At 40.2% G+C, this 17,767-nt stretch overlaps 4 protein-coding genes across 4 annotated transcripts; 1 reads left to right on the plus strand and 3 right to left on the minus strand.

The window, feature by feature from the left end:
• Window positions 1-63: 63 nt before the first annotated feature.
• On the plus strand, window positions 64-3,869 carry LOC104811449 (prolyl endopeptidase-like). The gene is made up of 11 exons (XM_010538142.2): window positions 64-281; window positions 548-767; window positions 893-1,093; window positions 1,183-1,253; window positions 1,394-1,556; window positions 1,796-2,389; window positions 2,489-2,869; window positions 2,958-3,097; window positions 3,170-3,308; window positions 3,408-3,521; window positions 3,599-3,869. Exons 1-11 carry the CDS (start codon window positions 172-174, stop codon window positions 3,662-3,664), a joined length of 2,199 nt encoding a protein of 732 aa, XP_010536444.1. The 5' UTR covers window positions 64-171; the 3' UTR covers window positions 3,665-3,869.
• Window positions 3,870-4,234: 365 nt separating this feature from the next.
• On the minus strand, window positions 4,235-8,940 carry LOC104811450 (L-ascorbate oxidase homolog). The gene is made up of 8 exons (XM_010538143.2): window positions 8,709-8,940; window positions 8,523-8,632; window positions 7,317-7,587; window positions 6,239-6,338; window positions 5,802-6,147; window positions 5,271-5,636; window positions 5,099-5,177; window positions 4,235-4,739 (listed from the first exon to the last, which is right to left on the minus strand). The coding sequence occupies exons 1-8, from the start codon at window positions 8,847-8,849 to the stop codon at window positions 4,527-4,529; spliced, it is 1,626 nt and encodes a 541-aa protein (XP_010536445.1). The 5' UTR covers window positions 8,850-8,940; the 3' UTR covers window positions 4,235-4,526.
• Window positions 8,941-12,247: 3,307 nt separating this feature from the next.
• On the minus strand, window positions 12,248-12,925 carry LOC104811451. The gene has a single exon (XM_010538144.1). The coding sequence runs from the start codon at window positions 12,853-12,855 to the stop codon at window positions 12,514-12,516; it is 342 nt and encodes a 113-aa protein (XP_010536446.1). The 5' UTR covers window positions 12,856-12,925; the 3' UTR covers window positions 12,248-12,513.
• A 448-nt stretch (window positions 12,926-13,373) lies between these two features.
• On the minus strand, window positions 13,374-16,406 carry LOC104811452 (cytoplasmic tRNA 2-thiolation protein 1). Its single transcript, XM_010538145.2, has 10 exons — window positions 16,188-16,406; window positions 15,759-15,873; window positions 15,364-15,506; window positions 15,159-15,278; window positions 14,679-14,791; window positions 14,503-14,595; window positions 14,348-14,388; window positions 14,147-14,213; window positions 13,940-14,051; window positions 13,374-13,797 (listed from the first exon to the last, which is right to left on the minus strand). The coding sequence occupies exons 1-10, from the start codon at window positions 16,290-16,292 to the stop codon at window positions 13,636-13,638; spliced, it is 1,071 nt and encodes a 356-aa protein (XP_010536447.1). The 5' UTR covers window positions 16,293-16,406; the 3' UTR covers window positions 13,374-13,635.
• Between the last annotated feature and the right edge of the window lie 1,361 nt (window positions 16,407-17,767).

The raw sequence follows: 17,767 nt of genomic DNA on the forward strand, positions 1-17,767 counted from the left end.
GCTCCCTCCCTCTTTCCTTTTTCTTCACGGCTCCTTCGCTCCCTATATATTTCAGACGCCTAGCGTCTCTCCATTCTGTCTTCTCGCCGTCGTCTCAGCGAAGGACCAACCTTCTCTCGCCGGAACAACCGCTCTCGTTCTGGTTCTTGTCCTTGTCGTTCTTCTTCGATAATGGGATCTCTGTCGGCTTTCGACGAGCGGTTGCAGTATCCGGCGGCGCGGCGGGATGAGTCCATCGTCGACGATTACCACGGCGTTAAGGTTGCGGATCCATACCGGTGGTGAGACTCCGTCTCGAGCTGTAATCTCTGTCGTTCTTAGGTTTTGTGATGGTTTTCTTTGGTTTGGAAGGAGATGATTTCGGTTGACTGTCTTGATTTCCCGGGAAAATCGATGGAGGGTCTCTCGCTCGCGATTTCGAATTTTCCACGTTGTCATTTGACTTGATGATTGACACTCAGATAAATTCTGGGTTTCTTCTGATTTCGTCATAGGGATTGAGTTTTGATTTGAATTTGGCGCTGCGTTCTTGTCCGTGTTTTGCCAGGTTAGAGGATCCAGACGCTGATGAAGTGAAGGAATTCGTCCAGGGTCAGGTCAAATTGACTGATTCTGTCCTTAAGAAATGCGAAACGAGGGAGAAGCTGAGTGAAGCAATCACGAAACTGTTTGATCATCCTCGATATGGTTCACTGTTCAGGAAAGGGAACAAGTACTTTTACTTCCATAACACCGGTCTCCAAGCCCATAGTGTACTTTACATGCAGGTACGAGGAAGAGGCTTATGCTTCTGTCCCTATTACAGCTTGATGTATCCCCCTGTTTTGTTTTGTTTTTTCTTTCCTGTCTTAGCTTTGGCTTTGTCTTTGACTTTGATTGAAAATGGGTTCAGGACGATTTGGATGCTGAACCAGAGATCTTGCTTGATCCGAATACGCTTAGCAACGATGGAACCGTGGCCTTAAGCACGTTTTCCATCAGTGAGGATGCCAAGCTCTTGGCTTACGGACTTAGCTCGAGTGGCAGTGACTGGGTGACGATTAAGGTGATGAGCGTGCAGGACAAAAAAGTTGAGCCTGATACCTTGTCATGGGTATGTTGTTTTGTGATGGTACACTGATTACCGAGGTTCGAACGACGAGAGAGAGATTGTAATAAATTTAAGATCTTGTTGTAGAACAGGTTAAGTTTAGCGGGATTACATGGACACACGATAACAAAGGGTTTTTCTACAGCCGTTATCCAGCTCCCAAGTGAGTCGATATAACATCAGTGTGTTCGTCAAGTTTGATGGAAACCTTAGGACATTACTTGCAAGAATTCGGTTATGTTTGGCGTTATTACATGTATCTAGTTTGAAAGCTTGAGTTCTGAAGGTTTTCCCCTTGTGCAGAGAGGGAGAAAATATAGATGCTGGCACAGAGACTAATGCTAACCTCTACCATGAGTTGTATTACCATTTCCTCGGCAGCGATCAATCTGACGACATCTTATGCTGGAGGGATCACGAAAATCCCAAGTATCTCTTTGAGGCTGATGTCACAGATGATGGGAAGGTATAACACTCAGTTCAGTTCTTGTCTCACTGTTTGTTCCAATGTTTGTCTGAACTCTTTAACTATTGTCAATGTCTTCTGAACATCATTTCGGTGTTGATCAGATGGTTAGGTTCTGACAAATCGTGTTCGTTCTAGTCACTTGTGGTGTCTCTCCGTGTGCTCTGAAAATACCGGCCATTAGTCTTGAGGGTTTAATATAAATACCGACATTTTTTGTTTAATTTTCTGACATGCAGTACCTAATCATGGCCATTGAAGAGGGCTGTGACCCTGTCAACAAAGTATACTACTGTGATCTGTCTTCCCTCGAAGGAGGTCTTCAAAGTTTTAGCGGAAGCAACACTCTCCTTCCATTCATTAAGCTGGTTGACACATTCGATGCGCAGTATAGTGCCATCGCAAACGACGAGACCGTGTTTACGTTCTTGACAAACAAAGATGCACCGAAGTACAAATTAGTTCGGGTCGATCTGAAGGAACCGGGCAAATGGATTGATGTTATTGATGAGCACGGAAAGGATGTTCTTTCTTCAGCTTGTGCTGTTAATGGCAATCATCTGATTGTGAGCTACTTGAGTGACGTAAAGCACGTTCTACAGATCCGAGACTTGAAATCCGGGTCGTTGCTTCACCAGTTGCCTCTCGATATTGGCTCGGTATCTGGTGTTTTTGCTCGTCGAAAAGACAGCTCATTTTTCTTTAGCTTTGCCAGTTTCCTTACTCCCGGCGTGATTTATAAGTGCGACTTAGCCGATGAAACCCCCAAAGTTAAGGTATTTCGTGAAATTGCTGTGCCGGGATTTGATAGAGCAGCATTTCAAGCCACTCAGGTAAAAAAGCTCTTCTTAATCATCTTGCTATTCCTTTTATCCCATAGCCATGGCTATCGTCATTACCAAATGGAAGCGGGTTGCTGCCCTCTTTTCCAGGTCTTCTATCCCAGCAAGGACAGAACCAAGATACCGATGTTCATCGTGGCCAAAAAGGGTATCGAGCTTGATGGATCACACCCATGTTTGCTCTATGCATATGGTGGCTTTAACATAAGCATAACACCGTTCTTCAGTGTCAGCCGTATTGTGCTCGGTAGGCATCTTGGTGCCGTTTTCTGCTTTGCGAACATCCGTGGTGGAGGAGAATACGGCGAGGAATGGCACAAAGGAGGTGCACTTGCCAAGAAGCAGACTTGCTTCGACGACTTCATTTCCGGGGCAGAATATCTTGTATCCGCAGGTTATACACAACCGGGTAAATTGTGTATCGAAGGTGGCAGCAATGGCGGGCTTCTGATCGGGGCTTGCATTAATCAGGTAATTTATAGAGATATCACTCGATTTGTAATTATCATATCCCTATGTTGGCTCGTAATTTATGTACGAAACTCGCTTTTCCGGACAGAGGCCGGATCTTTTCGGGTGTGCCCTGGCTCATGTTGGTGTCATGGACATGCTTCGGTTTCACAAGTTTACGATAGGTCATGCTTGGACATCTGAATTTGGCTGTTCCGACAAGGAAGAGGAGTTCCATTGGCTGATAAGGTAAATTGCTCTTTTGAGACACAACAAAAGGACAAGGCTTTATCCGTTTTCTTACATGTGTTTACGGTTAAGGTACTCGCCTCTGCACAACGTGAAAAGGCCGTGGGAGGAACAGCAAACCGGCCGGTTTGTTCAGTACCCATCCACCATGTTGTTAACCGCCGACCACGACGACAGAGTCGTTCCACTTCACTCCCTGAAATTGCTTGCGGTTTGTTTAGTCTCTTTCAAAACCCCAAACTCGATCTCTTTTCGCCGATGCCATATCGTTCAGACGCGTTACTGCTTTCGTGTTCGCGTGTTTTTGCAGACTATGCAACATGTTCTGTGCACGAGTTTGGAGAACAGTCCACAGACAAAGCCGATAATCAGTAGAATAGAAGTGAAAGCCGGGCATGGAGCGGGACGTCCGACACAAAAGATGGTAAAATCTTGTCGTTTCTTTCTCGCCGGGTTTGGAATAAACTGCTCAGCGTCGGACTAATTTGTTAGCTGAAACAGATCGATGAGGCGGCTGATCGGTATGGATTCATGGCTAAGATGCTGGATGCTTCATGGATCGAGTAAAATCCTTCCACTCGAACTGGACACAGGACAGGACAGGACACAAAGAGCTTGTATCATTTATCAGTGACTAATAACAATAAAAGATTACTGATATAGAAATCCTCATTCTTAGATCTCACATCAGAATTCCTCAATTTTTTCGATTATTTTTTTATTCGATTAGTTTTTTATTTTTATTTATAAAGAAATTATAACCATTCCATTCGATTTTTATATTGGATTCGATTATATTATGATTGCAAATTTGTTAGTAAGAAATAGAGAAACTAGGGTTTCAATCAAGTCTTTGGGATGGCAATTTCGTGAGCTCTCGGCTTCACCGCGTCTCGTAGTCATCGCTCGCTGTGAAAGCGTTTCCTCGGCTGTCGTCTCTTTCTTTGGGGTCTCGTCGGGGCGAAACTCGCTTCCTCCACGACCTCACCCTCTCTCTTTTTCCGCGGCCTCACCGTCTCTTTTCTTCCTCGACTTGTACCTTATATCCCCTCGTCGACCAGATAGCCAATGTGTATCGGAGCACGAACAAATCAGTAGAAGACCCGAGGAGACAGATCGAAATCAGATACACCGGAAAATTAGAATGCCCCATCTCCCCCATAGTTTCCGTGGAGAGAGTTCTAATATACTGTTTTAAAAACTCAACACTTCCATTACCCGAATCCATTTGAAAAAAAAAAACAAGGAACTATATATATAGATATCATAACAATAAAGTTATAAGATGGAAGCAAAGAATGAGAGACCTCGAGCTGAGATCGCTAACTATATATATATATATATAGAGGCCAATTTCAAAAGGCAACCTTGAAGCTTTTATGTTTTCCCTCTCTCATTCATCTGGAAAAACTCCGAGACGGGGAGTTCATCAGAGCGGCCTAGTGCGGCGTCCGCTGGCTCGGCCGCAGAGAAGAGCGTTCTTCGGAATCGGGTATTCGTCTCTGAGGGAAGTTGATGTCGTGTAGACACGCAAGTAGAACTGCTGTCCCAAGTACTGTCTTGCCCAGAACTCCGACCTCACGTTCCACATCCCTACGTTGTCCAACGCTACGTATATCGCCGTCCACGAGTTTGGATACACCTGCGGGTTTTGAACGATTATCCTCGGTGTGGGTGGCCATTTCGGTTCGTTTGCGCAAATCCGAACAGATTCAGACCGAGTAACATATAATCATATCCCGATGGAATCCGATATAAAAACCGAATGTGTGAAAAACCCAAACCAAATATCAAAGTAACCGAAAAATCGATTCTTTTGGAAAATGAGTTTAAAAAAACCAAACCCAAACCGAGCCAATATATAAGCCGAACAAGTATAGATTTTCTGAAACCGAAAAAACCAAACCCGAGATAGTCACCTCTAATCCTTGGTTGTATGGCTTTCTAAGCTATTATCAAATGCTTGATTTATCAGAATTCGAAAGCCTTGAATGCTCTTACCTGGACGGTGCAGCGCGCGACTGCATCGCGAAGGTTGTACTCGTTTCTACTCGCGGGTGTCCACTGCCCTCCGTCCATTCTGTATCGGATTAGAATTTCAAAATATCGATTATAACAAACACTATGGATCTTGTTGGTAAAATGAAATTTGAGTGTTTAGAGGAGAACTTACCCGACAACAAAGAAAGAGTAGCCATCGAGATGCCAGCTCTGGACGATATCCTCGGGGTTCTCGAATACGATTTCCACAAAGGCTCTGTAATCAGCCTGCATGACAGATGTGTCAAGGTATATTCCTCCACCGGTGGGATGGTCAGATATGCTTCCGACACGGAAAACACCATCGATCTTGAAGTAGTCCGCAAGTTTCAACGGGGTATCCGCCGGGGTAAACGATACACTGTTCACAGCATATCGTTGCTTGCCATTGACCTGACCAGCGGAGCTAGCAAGTCTGATCGTTCTGGTCGTGTTTATCATACCATAGTGGTAGGAGCCTTGTGGGTTTGGCCTTGGCCCACTGGCTGTAAGGTTAGTCCTGCAAGGGATGAGCAGAACTGCTATAACGGAAAACTTCATAATTGTTCTTAGTATTCACAAAAGATTACAGGGCATGTAAGTGATCCTGAGTCTATAATCCAAAAAAGTATCTATGGCACCTTCTACAACAATTGTGATTGACTCAACGAGGAAAATGATATACCTGATTGCTCTGGCCTGGTTCAAAGACCAGTCGACCTGGATGGTGGGTCCACCGGGAATAGGTCCAGAGACAGGTCCAGCGGAATTACTGTACCGGAGAACCCCGGTGGTTGTGAGGACTGGTGAGGTAAATCGACTGGAAACCACGATGTAATAATCTTGTGCTGGCTGGTCTGCTGTAACGAGGACCGAGTAAGATTGTCCGACATGAACATCCAGAGAAGAGAAAGTTGTCTGAAGAGTGTGCGTCCCTTCAACTTCGACGACCTTCATCTTGTGGTTTTGGATGCGGAAGTTGAGAGAGTTTTGTAGCCCAACATTGGATATTCTCAGCCTGTAAGTCTTCCCTGCAATACAATTCACAGCCAAAGTTATCAGTAAACTCCAGAAAAAATGTTTACTGAAAGAATCGAGAAGGAAGTATAGAAAGGGCAAAACCTTGTTCAACATTAAGGGTGGCACCGCTTCCACGGCCATTGATGAGAATTCCATCTGCTAAAGGAAGCTTGTTACCACTATCAAGCTGTACTCTCAAGTCCTATGAAACAGAGTCACAAACACATTTCAAAACTCCAAGCATCCATAATCAAGACACATGCATTCAACCCAAACAACAAGATACAATCCGACCCAGATGCTAAGATCACACTGGTATGAAATGCAGAAGATCATAACTCTTTCTCAATGTGTCTACAGCTCATTTTTACTCATTCTATGATTCTGATTCACACTAGAAAACCATTGAAAAACAAAAAAACTACTACGATTTCCGGAAACGGACTAAGATTCATGTAACAAGTTGCACCAAGTTATGGACTTATCTGCACTTCCTATAAAAAAAACAACAGAATACATCCAGGGTTTCATGATCCAGAGAAAAAGGGCTACCCTCCAATTAACAAATTGGGACTGACTGGGAACCAAGAATCAATCCTTCTGGTTATGTCTTCTTTTTTTTCCTCACAGGACATGACAGATGCTAACACATCACAGCTAAGCTAATCCTTTGGAGAGAAAGATAAAGTGGAAATGTCTGCAATCAATCTCATGAGGGGTCCCACTCCTACAGTCTATAAAGATTAAAACGTGGATACCAACCAAATTGATTTATTTTAATAATTTATTGAATGTCAGGATTTCCTGACATTCAATAATTCCAGATAAGCGAAACACATGCATTGCCGACAGGAGACAATAAACACAGCTATCCGATTCCTAATGCACCATTCAACCCTAATCCCCGAAAATCAAGCCCCGAAATCGCGAGATTCAACGATTCCGGACACCGCGATGGCGATTCGCACGAAATAACCATCCGAAACGCATCTACGCACACGCATCTCCCTATATACCTGAATCAACACCCCAAATCGCAGGAATCAACGATTTCAACAGGCTGGATTCACGATTCACTCAAAATCGCGATCCCAAACGCACTGTATACTTTACACACATGAATCTCAACATATATACAGATCGGAATGCAGAGAGGAGAGATCGAAGCAGAGAAAATTACCGTGTGGTTGGACTTGTACCAGTCGCCGATGAGCACGGTGTAATCGCCGGCGGGATCGGGGAATGGGACGGGGATCCTGGGGCGGCTGAGGATACGGATGCCGCCGAATCCACCGGCGGCTTTGTGGAATGCGAGAGAGGGGAAGTAGTAGAAGCTTCCGATCTGATCCTTCACCTGAAGAATGTAGGTGAAGTTCTTTCCCGGAGGAATCGGGCATGTCGTTCCGTACACTCCGTCCTGAAACGAGTTCCTCCTCTGCTGAATCCCGTTCCTGTTTTGTAATTATCCATTTTCACATTGTAAATGTAAAAAGTAAAAAAAAAAGGTTAAAAGTAAAAGGGTTAAATAAATAATGATATTTTTGGACCGTTAATGATACAGAAACACTAGAATAGAAAAAATACTCTACTAAAATTGTTATTACCAACAAAAACGATTGAGCTGGTCTTCGAATCATTTTGGAATATTAAACACTACACTATAAAATATAATTCGATTTAAATTTATAGGTGAATTTTGTTATATGTCGAGTAAGGAAACTACAGATTCGTGATTCAAAAAAGCGAGTCATAATCGCCGTACCAAAATATTTAATAATGCAATAAAGGAAGACAGCTAGATGGTAACATGCTTAAGCGGGACCCACACTAACATACAATCGAATCACGGTTAATCAGTAACATTTATGCAACACATTTAATCGCTTCATTTATTAGGCATAACTAATCATCTCTCTAATCATGTCATAAATGTGGTTAATAGTAATTATATTGTAGTTATATCTTTTTTTTTATCATAAAGACATGTTTTACCATATGTTACACGGGTTAAAACATTTGTAAATTAAGTGTATCGACCCAAAACTCAAAATAGTTTATAAGATTAGATTTTAATTCTTGAAATCTAGTAATTTTTTGGATCAAATCTTAACATTAAATATGATTTGTATATAATTACATTATTTATGCCAAGTCACATTCATAAAATAAGGGTTATATGTCATTTTATGAGAAAAAGTGAAACAGCATAATCCAAAGTGTCATTTTATTTTTATGGGCTTTAAATTAATATATAATGAAATAATTGAAATTGTTCGAGAGCCATGTAGATTTACATAAACTTGTACGTATATATATATATATATTCTTTTATTTAACACTAATAAAATTATTTCCATAATGTTAAAAAAACAAAAAGAGGACGTACCATGAAATAAGGAAAGGCTCGTCGAGGCTGTTGAACACATTGATGATGAGATTGTCGTTTGTCACCGAGTGAATATCCGGTCCGGGAAACTGCCCGTTTATCAGAATACCCTACAGGCAAACCAGAAACCGGTATTAAGAAAACCGGATCTAACCGAACGGAATCAGATCGAACCGGTATACGTACCCGTTGACGGACGCCGAGCGGGTAAATGTCGCCGTAGGTGACGTTCCAGTCGAAGAATCTGTACGGATCCTCCGCGGCGGCGGCGAATATGAGAGATATTCCGACGATAAACGCGGCGGCGAATGAGGCATTGACCGCCATTTTTTCCGGCGACGGAATGCGAAATCGGTCTCTCTCGCACCAAATCTGTTCTCAGAGAGAGAGAGAGAGAGAGAGAGAGAGAGAGAGAGGTTGCAGGAGAGGGAAGAAGGCAATGGTACGTATGTATATAAGTGGGAGACAGTGGTATGAGAGATAAGAGAGGGAAAATTACTGAAAAAATGGAATTAAAAAAAAAAGAAAAAAAAAACAAAAGTCAGTGTCGGTAGTGGGGACCACATGAAAGTTTACTATGGACATTGTGGATTTGTCTCCCACATGGTTTTTTATTACATAAATTATTAATTAGTTAATTTTTCAGCAAAATAAAATTACAGATGACTGATTAGTTACGGACTACAATGGACATTGAGGATTTGTCTGCCACATGGGTTTTCTTTCTTTATATATTCCAAAATAAATAATAAAAAATCAATTCGACCAAAACAAAATTACTGATTACTGATTACTGATTACTTTGAATTAAAAATAAAATAAAATCGATTTTTGTTCTTTTCCTACTTTGTTCGCAAAGCGCGTCTATTAATTTTGCAAAGCTTGAATTTGGCATCCCCAATTTCGTGGACACGGCTTCCATTTGAATTTCCTTCCAAAAATTAAATAATGTCATAATTGGATATATTTTTACATCATAAATTAACTGGATATAAAAGGTATCTAAGTTGAATACGAAACTAAACTTAAAATTAATCAAAAGCAAAATTTATTTTCAAATGAATGTTTTGTTTTATATAAAAATCACATTGAAGTAAAATCTTAATATATATATATATATAGTTGTATAAAATATCAAATTTTAAAATACTGGGTAAAAGAAAATGCTCCAATTATTGTAACAAACTTGGGCTTTCTTTCAATTAACTAGTTTTGGATCTCATATTTATGGTAAACAAATCATATTTGAATGCAAGCATTAAATTATTGGAGCCCATATTTCAGTTTGTTTATTTATGGTTATGGACATGAGATATTATAATAAAACTTCAAAAAATCATATTTTATCTCCGAATAGAAAAACAACTTCATATTTATACAATTTCAGAATATAAAAACTCAAGATTTGTTGACTAAATTCGTGATTTTATGCCAAATATTTTCATATAATTAAATATAGTTTTCATAAATATGAAGAAATATATTTAAATACTAGTGGAAATAACATGAAAAGGACCGAAAAACCCCTAAGGTGATTGAATACTATGCTCTTAAATTTTAAGATCAGAGGTTCAAACTTTCTCACTTGTAAGTTTGTCAGTTATAGACAATTTAGACTGGTTTATGTGATATCCGAAGCAATGATAAAGGTTGAGAGTGTTCGCCGGTGCAGATGGCACGATCAAGATGCGGCTCTCCGAGTCAAACTAACACCAGATGGATACATGAAGAATCGAACGCATCAGAATGAGAGAGATCCGATGTCTATATAGATATGAGACTATATGGTCTAAGATAGTATAAAAGAATTAATTGGGTTACTCATACCAACAATGTGTACCTATCTTTTGAGTCGACTACCATGAAAGAACTCTAGAGTTAAGCGTGTTCGCTCTGGACTAATTTGAAGATAGATGACTCATGACTTAGTGGAAACTATCTCGGTACACATTTGAAAGATAATGGTTATATATTTTCAAAAAAAAATGAATATTCCGCGTCGAAAATGATAAAATAATACCAACGAAATGATAAATCTGTCACTATTGTTTCAATATCTCTATTTGGAATACAATCTTTATTCTTCTTCATTCTCTTTTTTTAGTGCTTTTTTTGTTTGTTCCTTGAGCAAGTGGGAAATGTCAAAAATGGTATCAATAATGGGACCTAACTTATGGTAATTGAATAAATAAAATGGCACGTAAATACGACATGCCTTTTCACATTTATCGGTTTTGGCGGCGCCTCTTCCTTCGCCCATACCAACAAAATTGCCATATTTTTCGACCATATGAACCTATATATACATTAGGTATCTCGAAATCACTAACGTGAAACTTCAAATTTGAATTATATATATATATATATATATATAAATTTCTATTTATTAAAAAAATGTAAATTGTTTTATAAAAATTTATTGTGGACTTTTCAGGTTTGGTTTGATTCAGGAATGTATTTTCGATTTTATATAAATTGTACCAAACTAGAACCGAATATTAAACGGTTCGATTCGATCTTAATATCGGTTCGGTTCAGAATAATATCGTTATATGAGTACCACACACCTATCAAATCATAGTACTTACATATATATTGGTAGATAATTCGGATAAAGGTAGGAACAAATAATCATCTCACGAGTACCCCGTCCCGCTAGAATCTAACCGTCAAAGAGGATGAGGTCGGGTGCATCAGCTCGGAAAACTAGAGTTTTGGGTTCGAGATCGGATTTTGTACAATGAAAAATCGAATCCATGGATAACCCGGGAGACGGAGAGATAGACATGGCAGCGGGAGACGCTGCCGCAAGGGGCGACGATTGCGAGCGTCAAGTCGAGGGAGGGGAGGGTTACGAGTACAAATGAGGTAGTCTTTTTTTTTTTTTTTTTTGAGGTTCATTTTAGAGATTTTATGCAAAATGATATCCCTAAAATGCGACCGAGGGTTTGAGAGTGATTTCGATTGAGGATTGTGAGCGAGGACTGCAAAGGGGTGGTTTGGCCTCGGCCTCGCCTCGCCCACACAAGGGGTTCTCTTGCCGGTCGCCTCGTTAGGTCCACCTCCTCCGGCCTGACTCTCTCTCATCTCATTCGCCTTTGTTTTTAGTTTCCAGGTCACTCGCCCTTTTTCGCCTGTCAGGCCATCGTGGCCTAACCGACTGAGTACCTGATCGTCACCACCCCTCATAGGTACTCGGAGCCGACCCTCATGAGGCCGAGGCCAAGTTGCTCGAAAATCTTTGGTACCACGCCACACCCCCCTTTCTCTGGATGGTCCAAAACCATTTCGGACAAATGAGAAATCAGAAACCTTGACACAAAGGGCTAACCCGTACCGTACCAAACACTCGTTGAGCTTAATCTAACACCTTCCTATCCCAACTCCCAGCCTTGGCAACCAAATCTGCTCACTGTTTTGCTTTGAACATTACCAATTCCAGAGAGAGAGAAATGATCAAATGATCGTTTCCTCATTACTCATTCTGGTTTGAAGGGTCTCTACCCCATGAACCCACCATCAGATAATGTCCATGGAGATTGGAGAAATACCCAAAAACTAGTATCAATCAACAAAGTTTCAACCAGTTGGGGGTCCAATCAAAGATGCAGATGAAGTGCTCGATGAAATGCCCTATAATACCTAGTGGTAATTTATGAACCCTGTTCTTCAAAACTCTGCAATGGCAAATGGGTTGTGGAGGACTACTTTGATGACTCCACCGATAGGAAAATTTCGATGAAGCATAGTTTTAAACGTTCAAATCCATCAGTCATTCCCAATTCGCAAACCCAAAACCCTACTTATTCTGTAGAACCCTACTCTCGAGAGAAGTACAAGGTCCATCGATTTCGTGATAGTTTGCTAATCCAATAGAGGCATGGATCTATCGAAACGGCTCACGAACTAGAGCAATCCATGTCTGACATACCACAAAATCGACGCCAGAGAAAAGAAATCTTTAACCTGGAAGACTGAATCGAGTCACCGGTCACTGATCATCGCCACCGAAGAGTTGACGGAGACGAGCAGCGAAGGCACCGGTGGAATCGATCGACGCTTCACGGAGGAGGCTGCCCTTGATATGCCTCATACGCTCCGCGAGAGAGTCTCGCTCCTGCCTGAGAGCCTCCGTGTCCTCCTCGAGATCGTGGACGAGGTGCTTCTGACTCAGCGATTGGCAGCTCATGAGCAGGATTCCGGTCACGGCGATGAACTGGAAGAAATCGTGCTTGTTCTTCTTCACGTTGTCTACGAAGTTTGAAGATAGGAAAGTCAACGCCTTCGCTGGATCCCTGCTGCCGGCGGAATTCCTCGGCGTCGGCGAAGCCATCGCGCGCCACTCACCTGTGTCGGAGAGAGAGAGAGAGAGAGAAGTAGGTTTTTCACAATTTGGGTTCACAGCTTCTTGCGTTGAAGAAATAGTTTGATATGCCGTTTGGCGTTTCAGACGCATCGAACGCTCGCGGTCACCGTCAATTTGGTTAAACCCAATAACATGAACCGATATCATATAAAAATTATGGTTATTATTTCTCTAATAGAATCCAAATCGAATTATATAGAAAATAATCGAAAATTTCTATTATTTTTTTAAAATATTTCTATCCATAAAAACCGAATCTTAATAAAATGTAACCGAATCAATCTAATATGAAATAACCAAAACCAAAATAATTGAATTTAGAATATAATCGAAGTCCAAAAAATGATCACGTGTGATGTGATGAAGACTCTCATCGCGACAGCGTTTCAAACGCGATTATATTGAGGAAAAGGACAAACATACCCCTGGTTTCCAGGGAAAATTACGAGCAGACACTTGGCCCGGCTCATTCGCAGGACGAGAAAAGACCATAAAATCCGTGCTTTCAAACGCAACTTAGTACTTAGTAGTGAAAATAAACGGGGCACAGTCTGAGCCTAACAAAGAGAAACCAAAATTTATCATATGCAAATAATATCATCCCCTTTTAGACTGATACGAGTTCTCTCTCGGCAGATCAAATACGAGACGGATGGATCGATTCATTTACATACGCCGAGACGCAAAAACGTATCTCGGGGAATCAATCTCGACGATATGACAGACCTGCAAAGATTTCCAGTTGATCTAGAAATCCAGAGATCCACATTGTTTGCTCTCTATAGATTTCATGGCGGTTTCCTTCTTATTATGATGATGATCACCGTTCAAGCCTCGTGCTCTTCCAATGCCCATCTTAGGCAAACCCTTGTTCAGACCCTCCAACAAAACGCAAGCTTTGCACCATTTCTGCAGGGCATTACAGCGATTTTCGAGGAAGAAATCGTAAAATTTAAGGCAAGAAATTTCGGTGTTTCAGGGGTGTTTGAAACTTGTGTTAACATTCGAGAAACGAGATAAGAAAGAGAGATTTTTGTTATGGGAGTCTCACCTGGCTAGATATATACCCGCATCGTTCGCACGTTCCCTGCTCCGGCATCTTTGTGGATGTCGCGATTCTGAAATCTTCACCAGATTTTATAATGTCGAGAATTGCCCTCGGTCTGCGTTACCATACGATACCATTGTCAAATCTACTGAGGTTATAGCCAAAAAAAAAGTTTGTTCCATGTTTAGGAAGAAAGAGTCGGGCAAGAACCTGAGTCTCTCCAAATCTTTAATGAATTCACGGGCAAATCCACGATACGCATTTGGAGAATATATGCCTGCGATATCGATGAAAACACGGATTCAATAAACTGACTGATGATGAATCTAGACTACAGAAAACATTCAGAATCTCTTCACAGAGATTAAAGGATACAAAAAATGTCTAGCAACTTCGAAAATGCGTACTTACATTCAGTGGAGAAGTAGTCTAGCTTCTTGAAATAAGCATACGTATAACTTGGTTAAGGTATAACGGAATGATCTTAAATTGTCAGCTTTAAATGATAGATATATCCAGTGATGTCTAAAAGAAGAAAAGAGGATTTTGAATCTAGATAAGGATATATGACGATCTCCTTCTCGTACGTATGCTTGAAAGGTTTGCATCTCGGGATTGGACCATCTTCACCGGTAGTAATCGATGTGCATCTACCCAATCTACAATAGAAAAGATACAGACTCAGTTAGCTAACGAGAACAGAAAATATCTTAGGAACACACATTCTTAGGAACATATTTACCGGGCAATATCCCCTCGTAATATGTTTAAGAGAACAGTTTCTGCAATGTCATCGGCATTATGTCCAGTGACCAGCTTGTCAACCTTCAATAACGCAGCCCCTCGATCAAGTGCCTTCAAGAATCATCCAGACATCAGATCAAGAATCAAGATACAGTAGCATTATAGACTCCAAAGCATTTGCAATCGTAAACAAGCAGAAAAAGGTTTATATGTACATATGTGTGTCCCCTTGCCTAGCAAGTTCAAAATTTCAATTACAACTGAATGTCAAAATCTATCCACAGTAAAAAAACTTTTAGCAGAAATGCACCATGATAACCGCAAAAGCTCATCTTTGAAACCAAGAAAACGGAGAAGCACTCCACTTCTAGAAAAGTTCAGATTTTTAATTGGTTCTTCAAATCAGTTCAATAATGTTTTATGCGTAATTATTCAAAGCAATGTTAACCAAGAAAACACGGAGTTGAAGAAGCCACACCTGACGGCGGAATACACCACAAAAGGTGCAATTGTTCTTCAAACCAATCATCTTCACTATTTCATCCATAGTCCATCCATACAGATCTTTGTACGAAACAATCTGAAGTGGCAAACCATACTTGGAAAAGAAAGAAAACAGAGAAAATGAGTCAAAAAGGCCGCAGAAAGCTACGGAATTCAATCTAAACTGAAAAAGAGCATACTTGGACTTCATTTCGTTTGACTGTTTCGAGGGAATCGTCCCTATAACCCGTAATTCCTTCATCCACAGACAAAAGAAATAGGTCCAACCCGTAATTGTGGCGTCTGTTCAGCTCTGACATTACATATGCGAGCACCGTCGAGTCTATACCACCAAGAGATCACTCGGGTCATTGTTAAACCACACGAAAATCGATAAACTTCCTTAAGAAAGAAACAGTATTCAAAGAGGAACCTCAATTTGATGAAGTATGGAACGAAACTTGCGATGTATCGGGCAAAATAAACAACAAAAATTGAGAAAGAAATACCTAAACAAACCAGACTTGAAAGTTTGAAACCAGAAACAGTTTATCAGAAGTTTGAAACAGAAGCGATTATAATACAATCAATTCACCTTTTCCACCAGAAGCTCCTATGGCAACTCGTTCGCTGGGCTTAAATAATCGGTTTTCGACAATAACTTGGTGGATTTCCTCCTCAAAAACCTCATAGAAGCACTCCCTGCATATCTTTAAACGCATAATATTCTATCATTTTCTGCTCAGTAGGCAAAGGGGAAATACTAAAATAAGCGACTGAGAGAATTTCAGGTATTGATTCTTTGCTGATGAAGACAATCCATCTGCCGTGTACTTTCGCTCGGATATCGGATTCAGAACTTAAAACGAGCCCCCGATGGATTAAACACGAATTCAACAGCAGATTTCCGAAACAGCTTAATCGAAGATTCGCAACAGTAATCCATATAATATCATGAGAATCCAACACATCTGTCCTGACGGACAACTACCTCAGGAAACAGAAGGGGATTCAAAGTTCTTACCTGTTGCAGGGTTTTAGGCCTCTTGAGGACGGCTCGTCTCTGGTTGCAGATGCAACAGAGACGAGGCCCTCCTGCTTTCTTCTTCTTCGTATCGACTCCGTCCATATCGCCGGCGATTCAAATCCCGACGGCCAGAGACGTTTCCGGCTGCGGCGAGTTTCGAACCGAAAGAGAAGCGAGTCGCGACCCGTTTGCTCTCCCCAAATTAACACGACAAAACGACCACGTTTTGATGGTATCCTGGCTGGGCTTAGCTATCCATGTAATTAGTAAATTGGCCGTCTTGGGCTTTTGAAAAGCAGTTCTCGAATTCAAATTGAGCAGTTATAATAAATTGTTAAAAATATTTAAAAAAAAACCGTTATAAAAACTCTATACTTTCCCACTTCAATAATTAACCCTGCATTTTGTTTTATCAAAATAAATAAATTCAGAACTAATTGTATTAGACCTATAAATTATATTACTTTCAACTTATTAATCAATATAATAATATCATGCTATGACAATAACGAACTTGCAAATCATGTCACATAAGAATTTGGCAGTTTTAAAAGAATAAATATATTTATTTAAAAATCTGAAAATTCATATATGTATATTACGATATTTTTACAACTGGGTATTATATATCGGATGGGATGATATTTAATATTTTGTACACAGCTTATTCTACACGATGATTATAAAAATCAATTCCATCGCGTGTATGCCTATATATATACATGATTGCCTGTCAATCGAGCCGAGCCATCCCGACTCTACACGAGCTCAAAAGGGTTTCAGACTCAAGCTCGAACTGACCCGATTTTTTTTCAAATCTAAATAACCAAATACAAAGCTCAGTTCTATAGATTTTGGGTTTGGGTTCGTATCGGATCGAGTCGACCGACCCGCTAAATTTGTTTTTTCAAGTTTATTATTAGTTTTAAAAAAAATAATCGGACTTTAGACCGACCCAAAATCCGATCCGAACCGATCTGAAACCCAAAAATTTCGGGTCTAAATATTTGATCTAAAGCCAACTATTTTTCAGTTTGTACCGGATGGATGGGGCTTCAAATCTCGGACCAAAATTGAAACATAATGATTGTAATGTAACAAGTGGCCCTAGGTTATTTTCTTTATTTTGTTCAAACATGAAATAATCCGCATACATTTATTTTTTCATATTTGGATTTTGTAGAAACGATATATATAGAAACTCGCATATTATTTGGTAAATTTTTGTTATACACATATTATAGAATTTCTTTAGAGTGTGAAACTCATTCATTCCATTAAATAGGATGGTAACTCGTTCAACCATAACATTACGAATATTCGTTACTTCGGCCTTATGCAATATTTTTAGTTCTTAACCTACACTTTATTCCAAACTTACACATTTTTTTAATTTCTTAGCCGCTAATTTATGCTTTTCTTGTTTCAATATCCGTGTTAATTTTATGAAAAATGTTTTCTTATTTCGTAATCATTAATAGATTTTCTATTTTCGTGTTTAAATTTATACACAGTGCCACGTGCCTATTAACAATAATTATTATAGTTTTTAATTTTTTTTTTTGGGGGGGGGGGGG

This window comes from Tarenaya hassleriana, unplaced genomic scaffold (genome assembly GCF_000463585.1).
Source record: "Tarenaya hassleriana unplaced genomic scaffold, ASM46358v1 Cleome2, whole genome shotgun sequence".
NCBI lineage: Eukaryota > Viridiplantae > Streptophyta > Magnoliopsida > Brassicales > Cleomaceae > Tarenaya > Tarenaya hassleriana.

Excerpts from the sequence above, each read along its gene's own strand:
- LOC104811449 (XM_010538142.2), top strand. The coding sequence starts at position 172 with ATGGGATCTCTGTCGGCTTTCGACGAGCGGTTGCAGTATCCGGCGGCG. Across the intron at positions 1,094-1,182 it reads AGCCTGATACCTTGTCATGG|GTTAAGTTTAGCGGGATTAC; the intron begins GTATGTTGTTTT and ends GTTGTAGAACAG. Across the intron at positions 2,870-2,957 it reads TCGGGGCTTGCATTAATCAG|AGGCCGGATCTTTTCGGGTG; the intron begins GTAATTTATAGA and ends TTTTCCGGACAG.
- LOC104811451 (XM_010538144.1), bottom strand. The coding sequence starts at position 12,855 with ATGGCTTCGCCGACGCCGAGGAATTCCGCCGGCAGCAGGGATCCAGCG.
- LOC104811450 (XM_010538143.2), bottom strand. The coding sequence starts at position 8,849 with ATGGCGGTCAATGCCTCATTCGCCGCCGCGTTTATCGTCGGAATATCT. Across the intron at positions 8,633-8,708 it reads CGCTCGGCGTCCGTCAACGG|GGTATTCTGATAAACGGGCA; the intron begins GTACGTATACCG and ends GTTTGCCTGTAG. Across the intron at positions 7,588-8,522 it reads GAGCCTTTCCTTATTTCATG|GAACGGGATTCAGCAGAGGA; the intron begins GTACGTCCTCTT and ends ATTACAAAACAG.
- LOC104811452 (XM_010538145.2), bottom strand. The coding sequence starts at position 16,292 with ATGGACGGAGTCGATACGAAGAAGAAGAAAGCAGGAGGGCCTCGTCTC. Across the intron at positions 14,792-15,158 it reads GTGGTGTATTCCGCCGTCAG|GCACTTGATCGAGGGGCTGC; the intron begins GTGTGGCTTCTT and ends TGATTCTTGAAG. Across the intron at positions 13,798-13,939 it reads GCGGGTATATATCTAGCCAG|AAATGGTGCAAAGCTTGCGT; the intron begins GTGAGACTCCCA and ends AATGCCCTGCAG.